The sequence below is a fragment of the Microcaecilia unicolor genome, chromosome 1, assembly GCF_901765095.1.
Source record: "Microcaecilia unicolor chromosome 1, aMicUni1.1, whole genome shotgun sequence".
NCBI lineage: Eukaryota > Metazoa > Chordata > Amphibia > Gymnophiona > Siphonopidae > Microcaecilia > Microcaecilia unicolor.
The window spans coordinates 567,453,330-567,466,348 of NC_044031.1; the positions used below are offsets into that span (position 1 = coordinate 567,453,330).

At 40.5% G+C, this 13,019-nt stretch overlaps 1 protein-coding gene across 1 annotated transcript in view; it reads right to left on the bottom strand.

Moving 5' to 3' along the window:
* Positions 1–13,019, bottom strand: part of CSMD3 (CUB and Sushi multiple domains 3) — a 2,043,988-nt gene that overhangs the window by 1,676,604 nt on the left and 354,365 nt on the right. Inside the window, exon 4 of the mRNA XM_030189879.1 lies at positions 2,920–3,114. Within this exon, the coding sequence (XP_030045739.1) occupies positions 2,920–3,114 (195 nt within the window). The remainder of the gene's footprint in view (positions 1–2,919; positions 3,115–13,019) is intronic.

The following is a 13,019-nucleotide window of genomic DNA, read 5'->3' on the forward strand; positions in this document are numbered from 1 at the left end:
AAATTGTGACCTTACAACTTAATTGATGGTATTTAGACATCTAGGTTTGAGAAAGGGATAGTTACAAGTGGACATGGTGCCATTTAAGCTTGTCAATGTGTAATCACTTCTTCCACCTGGAAATGCAGAATCTTACCCCCTTGTTTACTCAAGCTTAGCTTGACTTATCTGCAGCAGGGCCCATTTTATTCCTATGGGCACTGCTGCAGATAACTCAAGCTAAGCTTTAGTAAACAACCCCCTTAATGTGGAAACTGCTGGGTTCATGCTACTTAATTTTCCACCTTTATATCTGTAAAATGGCTACTCCTGCTGTGAATGCCAGCATATCCTTAGAAATATTTTACGAAAGGGTCTATGTTCACCAAAGCCTTTTGTAAAATATTGCTGGAATTGAGCATTTTCCAACCTGGATGTCTGAATTTTTATATGATTTGAATTATAATGTTCTCCCAAGGACTTTCACTAACTACACTCTCTCCAAAAGACATTACACGTTGTGATACCCACAAGCGAGCCTTTCATGGAAGAAGTAACTAACTCCTTAGTCTCACTCACACACACAAAGAGTGACTCAGGCTGCATATGTTATGGTATAAGCCAATTGTCAGAATTAAATATGTAGCAGAGTTATTGAATTTATCAATATAAAAATGCAGCTTTTAAAAGATGTATTGAAACTGCATTTCAATACCTTCTTTCCCCTTTTCCCTGGGAATTTCTGGTAGCAGGGCTAGTCAATTACAAACACTTAACAGAGACAAAAGCTGGCTGGGAGGGTCACCAAGACATCTCTAGAGAACAAAAAACTGAAGCAGACAGAGAGACTCCTATGACTCAAATGACAAAAGAAACTCCACCTATCACAGCAGACTGAAACCCTCAAAACTATAGAAAAGCCATTTGCCAGCAGATATCCAGGAAACATATGACCATGCTTCCCTGCAAACTACAATACCCAAGATCCCCTGCAAACTACAATACCCAGGACTCAGGGAACATTATAAAAAGCCTGGAAACAGCCCAGCTCACTCTCTTGGGACCTCTTCCTCTTGAGACCTGCTGCTCTCTTTGGGATCTGCTGCTCTGGGCTGGGAAGACATCCCTGACCATGCGGCTCATCACAGCATGCTTGTAACAAGGACTGTAAGTTAACCTATAACCTTAAGATTTGGACCTGTTACTTTGTTCTATTTTATGCACAAATTCTCTGTTCTAAGATCCTTTTAAAAGCTACCTCTCGTTTGTAACCTTATTTATATGATTGCATTAATCATATTGTAGCTTAATAAACCTTTTTGAAGCTAAAAATATAGTCTTTGTGTCCTGGGTGCATAACTTTAAATCTGGAAACACAGGACACTGCATTTCAACAGAGATAATATTTAATTCATTGCAATTGTGATTATTGTTGCTTTAATCAGCAACTGGTTGAGAAATTTTAGCGAGTGCTCTTAAAATATTCCCCTGCTCTTTGTTCTTAAATATCATATTAGGACTGTGACAATTTTGTAACATTTTTAATGGATATTAAGAACATTTAAATTATATCCGGTAACACATATACTGCAGCAGGACATCTTTATCCACTCCTACCCTAGCTGAGATAATATTTAACCATTTTTCTGACCTCATGTGCAACTGTCTTTAAATCAATCACCTTACTTTCTAACTCTTCCTACTTTATTACCTATCTATATGTTACATCTTTGCTTTACCCTTCGTTATCAATTATAATGTTCTATTATGTATTGTGTTGACATTGTAAATAGTATACCATGACATAGAGGGGCATAATCGAATGGGGTGCCCAAGTTTTCCTGAGGGCGTCCTCGCAGGATGTCCTCGCGAAGGGGTGGGGAAACCCGTATTATCAAAACAAGATGGGCGGCCATCTTTCATTTCGATAATACGGTCGGGGACGCCCAAATCTTAACATTTAGGTCGACCTTAGAGATGGTCGTCCTTAGAGATGGTCGTCCCTGGTTTTCAGCGATAATGAAAACCGAGGACGCTTTCTCCTTTCTATTCCCTTATGTGTCTGTCACACATGCACTTTACTATACCATAATATCACTCTGTATTTGTCAAACCAGAAAGTCGATCACCTCACGGTACTATGTAAGCCACATTGAGCCTGCAAATAGGTTGGAAAATGTGGGATACAAATGCAACAAATAAATAAATTACTACTACTACTAATATTCAACATTTCTATAGTGCTACCAGACTTATGCAGCGTTGTACAGTGAAACATGAAGAGAGAGACAGTCCCTGCTCAAAAGAGCTTACAATCTAAAGGACATAACAACAGAGACAGGTGTAAATCCTGCTGCAGAAGTTGGGTGTGTATCTCTGGGTTTCTATAATATGTCATGCATCTTTTGAGAATGTCCCTGACCAACCCATACCTCTCCCATGACAATGCCCTCTTTTGGGTTGTGTGCTATGGGATTTGGGCATCCAAGCTTATATAATAGCTTGCATCCAGATGTGCATGCAACCCCTAATTGGTGCCAATAAACACCAATAATTGATTGTTAGCATCTCATTATTTATGTTAATTGGCTTGTTGTGCGCACTTCTCTGGATCATACCCAAATATGGGCATGGATAATTGGGTGCCCTTTATAGAGTCTGAAGTTTACTATATGCTAATGTCCATTAGCATGCACTAAGCTTTAGTATAAGGGCCCATATATTACTTAACAATATTAACATATACATTAGCTAATAAAATAATATTTATATTCACCTAGTCCCATTTCATCTTTGCTTAGATGAAATGGAACTAGGTGAATATAAATTTATTTTACTTAAGGATGTTACCGATTTGTGAGCTCTGTCATAGAAGTGAATCAAGTCAATCTTATTTCCTTCTACACAACCGTTCACAATAATGCAAGTTATTTTCCTTACCTCTGCAGATGGGAACTGGGAAATCCCATGATGCTGTGTTGACTGAGTTCAATACACAGGTTAGCTGAGGATGCCCATCTAGAATGTATCCAGTTACACAGCTATACCTGATTTTATCTCCAACGTCAAAGCGTGTGCCAGATAAAATGCCTTTTGGTGGGACACCTGGATTACCACACGAACTACTCTGTAACTCTGTAAATATGGATAAATAAAAATAAAAATAAATGTCATGGATTAATTCAGAACATGCTTCAAAAAACAGGAAAACCTAAATACAGAAAGGTATTGTTTTACAAATAAACATTTTCCAGAGTAATGCATTTCTACTGTTTAATCGTCTTTGTTCATATAAATTTTATGAAAAAAACATAAAACCATGGTGGCACCGGCTAGGATTTTGAACCTGGCACTGACTAGGACAAGAATGACTTGGAATCGGTCCTGCCTAAACCCAGTAAATCCCAGAGCTATTTCAAGGTAGGCCCTACAGGGGTCACTTGCTGATTAGGGACCCTTCTGGGTTGGGGGTCCTTCATTGAGGGGTCTTTGTGAGGAGTGGGGTCTTAATTTTTTTTTATTTTTTTTTTTGGGGGGGGGTTCTGGGTAGGTTGGGAATGCTAACATTGAGAAGGTTTTCTGGGTAAGGAGTGATAGAAATAGGTGGGTCATCTGGAGGGGGCTCATATATGGAGAGTGTTTTGGAGAGGATTGTGATTGGGAGTATTGGGAGAATGACTAACCTGCAGTACTGAACAACCACAGGTTGGTCATTCCTACGGTAAATTAAGGTGTGGTAAAAGCCTGACTTTTACCATACCTTAGTAATTACCCCCTCCCCCATAGTAATTACCCCCTACCTTGTGATAACTGACACATAAAGAATAGAATAGGGAACTGGCAGGGAAAGAGTGGGGACTATGTCAATGTGCCCCTTAATTCTATAAACTTGTGGAAACAATTTTGTGCTTAGCACACAAAGATGCAGCAGTAGTTGCTCGTTCTTGATGCAGCATTAGTTTTGGACTTGCTGTGTGTTAAAATTCTGTGTCAGTTGCATGAATAACTTAATTTAATAATTACTAATTGGCATTCAAAACCAATACTTGACTTTAATTGGTGTTAAATGATACTAATTGGCACTCGTTTGCAGTTATGCATGTAGCAGCATAGACTTCCCGAGCCTGTGCGTCTAGCCCCGTCTTTGCCCGTTTTCAAGTCCAAACTTAAAGCCCACCTCTTTACCAATGCTTTTGACTCATAACCACTACTCACTTGTCCTGTCCTTTATCCTCCCCTATTTATTCCCTTACCCTTAATTGTTCTGTCTGTTTGCCTGTCTTATCTAGATTGTAAGCTCTTTGAGCAGGGACTGTCTTTTTGTGTATGGTGTACTGTTCAGTGCTGTGTATGCCTTGTAGCACTATAGAAATGATAAATAGTAGTAGTAGCCCTTATTTTGTATTCTATAAACTGTAGGATGTGTTTACTAATGTGCATTAGCGTTTCTAATGCATCTTTAAATTTAAGACGCGTTAAACGCACCTATACATTTCTATGGGTGTGTTAGCGTTTAATGCGTGTAAACCATTTATGCACATTAAAAATGCTAACACACCCATAGTGCACCTTAGCAAACTTAGGCATGCATGTGCAAAATCCATAGTGCACATCTGCAAGGGTAAGCTTGGACCAGGGAGGGGCATGGGTAGGTTAGGAAAGTCCAAAATCACAGTTTCACACTACCTGTGTGTGGTGTAGGATACAGGAATCAATTGTCACCCACAATTACATATAAATCATTCAACATATGAAGTGGAGAAAAAAAGGTGATTCAGTAGCGCCACCCAGCCAGCCCAAGATGATCGGACTATAAGGCATGGGCCCGGCACAGCATCATCTAGCCCCCGAAAACAACTCGACACTTTTAAATGTCCAAAATATCAAAAAAGGACTTGAAATGTCTTGAGGGTTAACAATGGATACAGGAATTTAACCCTCAGGACATTTCAAGTCCTTTTTTGATATTTTGGACATTTAACAGTGCGACGGTCATATTCTGGATTTGCGTGCATAACTTAATTAGCTAACAAGCCAATCAGCACTGATAATTGCCAATTAACAATCAATTATTGATATTAATTGGCATTAGCATTTACGCACACAACTGACTAAGCCTATTCTGTAAAGTAATGCATGTAAATTCTAAAAAGCATAGTTGAAAAAGGGGTGTGACCATGGACGTGGAATGGGCAGGCCATGGGCGCTCCTAAAAACTATGTGTTTTGCTATAGAATACACCGAGTCTGCGCCTAATTTAGGCATAAGCATTTACACCAAGTTTACTTGGTGTAAGTGCCTGCAACTAAATTGATTTGCACGGCCACTCTTGTACATAAGTGTAAGTGCTATTGCCTGAATCAAAAGTGCTATAACATAATATAGTGCAAAAAAATTAGAAAAAAACGTGAACTTATCTTTAAGCGTTTTTTTAAAGAGTTTTTTTCAAATGCTGAGCTCGCAATGTGACTGCCCAAATGGCTTCCCCTGGAGATGCCCGACTCCGCGGGTTTCAAAGATTTCCTCAGGGACTTGGGTTAAAGCCCTCCAACGCTTCCGTACCAGCCATATACTCTTGACTGGCTGGTACGGAAGCGTTGCCCTATGAAAGATGTGCTATGCCACTTGGCAAACAAATGATATTGCCTTAAAATGAGTAGAGATTTCTGAGGGCACCCTTTGAAAATATTGAGACACATAAAGAAATAACATAAGTATAATCGTATAAGTATACAAAAGTCTGTTTGACTTATATTGCTGTTAGCCTGAGTTGTTTTTCAGACAGCAGTTAATATCTTTGGTTTTCAGTAGTATACTTTCTTCTTTTACCAAGGATTGTGGGATTTGCTTCTGCATATATCCATCATATTCTTATGGGCATCTCTGTGTTTACTGCCAGCTGATTTCTGCAACGAGCTAAAAATGCTGCCGGGGCTTAGTAAAAGACCCCATAGAGGGGTAGAAAGTGACCTTAGAATGCCCTTACACATGTTAGTCCCATGCTCTAAGGCCATTTTTACCGCTGGGGTAAAATGGATGATTTTCCAATTTCTCCTATTAATGACCATGCACTAATTTTCCCATTAGCACATGGCCATTAGCATATCAGCCCCTACTGGCACCAATTTTATAGATGGTAGGGACTCACACGCTAAGCGTGCACTCATCAATTGGCGCACAGCAATGTCCACAAGCTAACCAATTAGCACAGAACAAACCTACTCTCCACCCCCGCAAACCCACCCCAGCACTAAAAAATACATTTTATTATTTACCATGGGATTAATGTACGTATATCCCCAAATTACTTTGAGATGCCTCAGCGTGCCCTGCAATAACTCATTTCCTGCTGCAGTAAGCACACATTAGTGATACTGAAGCTTTGTAAAAAGGCTCCTAAGTGTATATTCTTATATTAACAGTATGTGCAGATGTTTGGAACACTCCCAAAACTTAATGCATAGGCTTTAAAGTTGTCACATGGTAATTTTGGCAATTATCATGCAGTAAATGAAAAACTTCTTGAATTTTAATGTAAGACCCCATGTGCATTTTGTTTTCTATATGTATAGTCTAGAGGTTCTTTATACTTATAAACCTTTTCCAAAACGAAAATATGCACATCATTTCCTTTTGCAAATTAGGCACAAGGTACCTAAAGACCTTGAGCCAAGGTCAGGAATTTGAAAATCACCACTTAATTATTCCAACATTTAAATGGATACGCTGCAAGTTATACCAGAGCACTGAAGCCTTTACTAACACTCCAGAGATTCCTATCCCCTATCCCCTGAATATCTCAATCTAGCCTAAAACTAGCACCTTCTCCTACCCCCTCTACCCCCTCTCCCTTACAATATTACCTATCTACACATCTACATTACTCTGCTAAGCTTAGCCTGTTTTCTCCGCACTACACATTGTAATCTTACTGGTATGTAAACCGCATTGAACCTATGTGTCGGAAAGTGTGAGGTACAAATATAACAAATAAATAAATAAATTCCAATAAGCCATTCAATCTCCAAGGAAGAATCATGGAAATACAAAGAGGTATAGGATTTGTTCTTCATTATTACATAATCAGATTAAGCACATTTTATAGCAACTTAGGTGTCCTATTACCAAGCTGCGGGGAAAAGGGTCCTGCGCTGGAGATAGGGGGCATTTTTCCCATTTGCCAGGGCCCTTTTTACCACAGCAGGTAAAAAAAAAATAAAAACAGTACAAATGGCCATGCGGTAAGAGAACTCTTACCGCACGGCCATGCGACAGAAGGCGATAAGGGCTCCCACACTAACCCAGGAATAACAGGGCAGCACGCGGTGATGCTTGATTACCGCTGCACAAGCCATTTCCAGGGGTTCTCTTTTGCTCCAGAAATGGTATGCGCGTGGGTCGGGACTGCCGCTAGTGGCCACATTGGGCCGGTGGCAGTCCCGAAAGAGTGAGCAGTAAGCCCGTGTTGGGCTTACTACTGCTCTGTAAAAAGGTCCCTTAGTAAATGATTGCACATAAGTAACAAAATAGTCCATCCAGTCTGCCCAAAACGATATTAAAAATCATAACTTATTATTAATAATTGCTGCTTCATGAAGTTCATACAAAGGTGGGGTGACAGTGATGTTCTGGCTGCCATATTTATTGAGTGCTTCTGTCACTGCTATGTGGAGAGGAAAGGGATACTGTACCTTTGAGTTTCCTATGCACTAAGTCAACATTTAATGCAGCAGTAAAATCAGGCTTTTTCTTGTTCTTCTTTTTCATGTACAAATTATGCATGAATGTTGTCATTAGTGCATGGCAACTTCAAATAATTAGTACGGGAATACTTATCACCTCCTATTTAGGAGGCGGTAAGTGCTCCTGCATTGAATATGCATTATCCAGTTAATGCATGCTAATCAGAACACACTATCCACTGGATTCTATATAGTGCCATGATTTCCATGTGGAAATCAAAGCATATTCTATAACAATGCACATAACTTAATTGGTTAACTAGCTAATCATCGCTGTTAATTGGATGTTAAAAAGCAATTTACGTACACAACTCACTTGGAGGGGCATAATCGAACGGGGAGCCTAAGTTTTCCTGAGGGCGTCCCCGCGAAGGGGCAGGGAAACTCGTATTATCGAAACAAGATGGGCGTCCATCTTTCGTTTCAATAATAGGGTCGGGGACGTCCAAATCTCAACATTTAGGTCGACCTTAGAGATGGTCATCCTCAGTTTTCGGCGATAATGGAAACCGAGGACGCCCATCTCAGAAATGACCAAATGCAAGCCCTTTGGTTGTGGGAGTAGCCAGCAGTCGAAGTGCACTGGTCCCCCTGACATGCCAGGACACCAACCGGGCACCCTAGGGGTCACTGCAGTGGACTTCAGAAATTGCTTCCAGGTGTTAAGCTCCCTTACCTTGGGTGTTGAGCCCCCCAACCTCCCCCAAAACCCACTCCCCACAACTTTACAACACTACCATAGCTCTTACAGGTGAAGGGGTGCACCTACATGTGAGTTCAGTGGGTTTGTGGTGGGTTTTGAAGGGCTCACATTTACCGTCACAAGTGTAACAGGTAGGGGGGGATGGGCCTGGGTCCGCCTGCCTGAAGTACACTGCACTCACTAAAACTGCTTCAGGGACCTACATACTGCTGTCAGGGAGCTGGGTATGACATTTGAGGCTGTCAAAAAATATTTGTAAAGTTTTTTTTTTTTTAGGGTGGTTGGGAGATAGTGACCACTGGGGGAGTAAGGGGATGTCATCCCCAATTCCCTCCGGTGGTCATCTGGTTAGTTCAGGCACCTTTTTGATGCTTGGTCGCAAGAAAAAATGGACCAAGTAAAGTCGGCCAAGTGCTCGTCAGGGATGCCCTTCTTTTTTCCATTATCGGCCGAGGACGCCCATGTGTTAAGCATGCCCCAGTCCCACCTTCGCTATGCTTCCTACACGCCCCTGGGAACTTTGGTCGTCCCCACGATGGAAAGCAGTTGGTGACGCCCAAAATTGGCTGTTGATTATGCCGATTTGGATGACCCTGTGAGAAGGATGCCCATCTCCCAATTTCTGTTCAAAGATGGGCGCCCTTCTTTTTCCAAAATAAGCCTGATAATGTCTAAAAATGTTTAAGGAGGTGGCCATTTTTGAAACAAAAAGATGCTTCTTAGGTTTGAAAACTGCAAAATGTCTAAAATCAAATGTTTTATCGAAAATGCCCCTCCAGATCACTTAGCACATTTAAAATTCCAAAAATATTAGGAAAACGCAATGTAACTAAAAATAATTCATGATGTACATTCTGTACAAAAATATTGTCCTGGGAATTAGTTACACGATTTCTTTTTTACCATGAAACTGTTTGTCATGTCTGGTTCATCTCAAGTGACAGTACTATGCTGATTTGTATTGTATAACAAACTCAAGTGAATATGAACAAAACTATTTGCTAGGTTTATGTAACCACTGTTGTCAATGCAAAATTATATTTTTTACAGTATCAGTCATAATAGAACTGCAGGTGCTATTGATGCACTAGTGTTTACTTTTCATTGAAGCTGCATATTACAAGCCCATGGTATTTATGGTTTTGGAGGGCAATCAAGTACTTTGCAATGGGTAAAAGAGTTTGAGCAGCTGTCAAAATGGCCATAGTTATTTATCAGTAGGAAAACACTGTAGGAGTCAAGATCAGTGATTTGATTCCTTTCTGGCTGTCATCAAACTGTAATCACCACAAAAATCAAGTCTGTTGTAATCTGTGAACCCCAGGAGCTAGACTATTGAAGAGACCATCTGCAGTTAAGATTGCTTTCATCCAACAACATTTCAGAAATGTAACAGAATGTGTTATGATGGCTTATTGAACTGTGTAAACATTTTCTATTGAAACATTTCATGTCAACAGCTTTTTCAAAAAGAATTAGTTTAATAGAAGTGTGTGTACTAAAGTCTAAATAGTTGTTCTTAAAATAGATGTGTTTCAAATTGTAATATAGATTTTGTAATTGGTTTGAAAGTGTAAACTTTAGATTTCAGGGACCATAAGACCAAAAAAAAAAAAAGGAGAGAGACAGAAACAGAGAGAATGTTTCAGTATTTTATTTGAAAAGAAATGCCAAGTGTTGAAAAAACTTGAAATGCTTTTACTCCACAGTATTATTTTTACTTTTAACTTCTCTGTCTTTTATGTGTATCTCTCGCCCTCTCTCCCTGTATATATTGTACATAGATAGATAGATATGAAACCCAGGTCATAACCGAATCATCACCGGCCCAGTTCCAATGGTCAACCTGGACCACACCACTAAGATGTATTCTTCTATCTCACACTGCTGTACTTTCTCATTCCCCACTTCCCACACTGTACAATCTCTCCTGTTGAGCTTGGATGAGGTCAAGGTCTGGAACAGAGATCAGGTAGCAATGGGGAATGAAGTTCAGCTTCTAAGGGGTTCTCTACCAGTCCAGGGAACAAGTGCCATCACTCCTGTTCCAAAGAACCAGACAGCACTCCAAGAATTATTTTGCCTTTTTGAAAATTCAGCTTTACTGAACTTTCTGCAACAGGCACGTAGACCATTTTCCTCTGTACAGTTGACTATTTGTTTTAGCAACTCTCCTGTTCACTCAGGATTGTGGATTACAACCTCAATCACTTTCCTTCTCATTTCCTTCAGCAAATACCAAGATGTTTACAAATACTCTTTACCTGTCCCTTTGGACTACAAATAATTCAAGGCTGCTCCTGATACTTCTGATCACAATCCAGTTCTCCCTCCGGCACAGACTCTCTTGACTGGATCCCCATTCCTCTCACACCTGTAATTCTTCCCCCAGTGACTATGGAGAGTTCTACTCCTACCTTTTAGAAATCTCCATTATAATGGGGGAATTACATATGTATATATACAAATGTAATCCCTCTGCAGTGTATCCAAATCACAAGGGGGTGTGTTGGGCGGGGGGGGGGGGGCAGGATTTGCGTGTTCCCACAACTTGGACATTTTCTGCTATAATGGAACAAAGCAAAAACGTCCAGGGCTAAAAGTTGGACATTTTGGTGTGGACTTGTTCCAATCACAGCTAAGTTATAAAAGGTGCCTAAATGACCAGATGGCTACTGGAGGGGATAAGGCATGACCCCCTTACTCCCCCAGTAGTCACTGACCCCCTCCCACCCCCTCAAAGATGTGAATGAAACAGAACATACCAGCCTCTATGACAGCTTCAGATGTTATGGCCAGTCCAATTAGAGCAGCGAGTAGGTCCCTGGAGTAGTGTAGTGGTCAGTAAAGTGCACTGTAGAGAAGGGGACCCAGGCCCATATCCCACTCTGTTACACTTGTGGTGCAAAATGTGAGCCCACCAAAATCCTTCTGTACCCATACATAAGTGACAACTGCAAATATAAGGGTTATTGTAGTGGTGTACAGTTGGGTACAGTAGGTTTTTGATGGGCTTTGGAGGGCTCCCCATACAATATAAGGAGGTAACAGTAAGATGTGTACCTGAGACATCCACTACAGTGCCCCCTATGGTGACTCACTGCTCTGCTGGGATGCCTTTGTGGTCAGTCTACTAAGAATGATGGTGCCCCATACATTCTAATGGCTTGTTTTTGTGCATTTTCCCCTTTGATGTTCTCTTTTTTCTTAATGGTCACTAAAGAAAAATGCACCGAGCAAAAAAATGTCTAAAAACATCAAGGAAAGAAAATGGCCAGATTTGCTACTTGATTTTTGGATGTTTTCAGCAAAGTTGGATTTAGATGTCATATCAAAAATGCCTCTCAAAGTCAGTTATGAGGCAATTCTTTAACTTGCCACCATTAGGCACCCAAATCAAGTGCTGTTATAGAATACTAAAGTAAGTTGTCATCAATGCACCTTCATTTATAGTATTTTATAAGTTATGCACTTAACTGATGACCTGCCTCTGCCTCACCCAAGCCCCTCCCCATGAGCATCTTCTTGCAATTATGCACAAAGGCTGCAATTCTATAAATTGCTGCCAAGATTTAAGTGCTCCAATGCCATGTGCTTAGCACCAATTCTATAATGGCATCTGGTAGCCAAAATTCCATTATAAAATATGAAAATAAGTTGGCATTGTTGTGCCTAAGGTTAGACACCAGCAGTTTTGCCACATCAAAGGCAGTCATAGCTTTTGGTGCCTAGGTGTGCCCTGAAGTACACATACCTCAGTCACTCCCATAACCCACCCACTCTCTGCCCAAATGTGCAACGTCCTCTAACATTTACACTAAAAAAATGATTTTGGCACACGTTTTACTCATAAATGCCAATTTGTGGTGCAAACCAATCATACTATAATGTATGTACCCAATTGGCATCCAATCACTGATTTATAGAATTGCCTTTCAATATAATACAATACAATATAATGGAAAACATTCATGTACTTTTCAAGCACCTCTTAGTTCAATACAGATCTAAATAAGAAGACAGGTGTATCCTGGGCAGTGGCGTAGCCAGACCTGACATTTTGGGTGGGCCCAGAGCTAACATGGGTGGGCACTATGTATATAGGTTATGAGTAGCCTTTCTTGGGATACATACATAACATAGCTAGAATGTTTCCTCTAACAGCTTTCCATAGGAAAATGTATTCAAATTCTGATAGCACCTCAATAATAGCAACACAAAATCCCTTCACTGCCAGGTACTTTGTGAAGTAACACTATATCCTGCAAAGAGGCTTCTTAGAGCCTATGCTGCAAACCTTAACACCAATTCTGAATAGGAATACCAGTAACAGTACCTTTAAAAAGGCAGCAGTGAATACAACAGCAATACACATCCCATTGGAATAGCCAGACAAGTCAGACTCATAGATCCGCACACAAACCACATGCCAGCAGAATCTCTCACCTGCTCGGTCACAGGTAGAACACAGACCAACCTTATCAATTACAAAATAAAGGACCAAAAATTTAAATTTGTCATGTAGTCCTTCCTTTCCCTACCCCCCCCTCCCATCCATCCCAGTGGCCCAGCATCAGCCCTCCCCTACTCTCCCC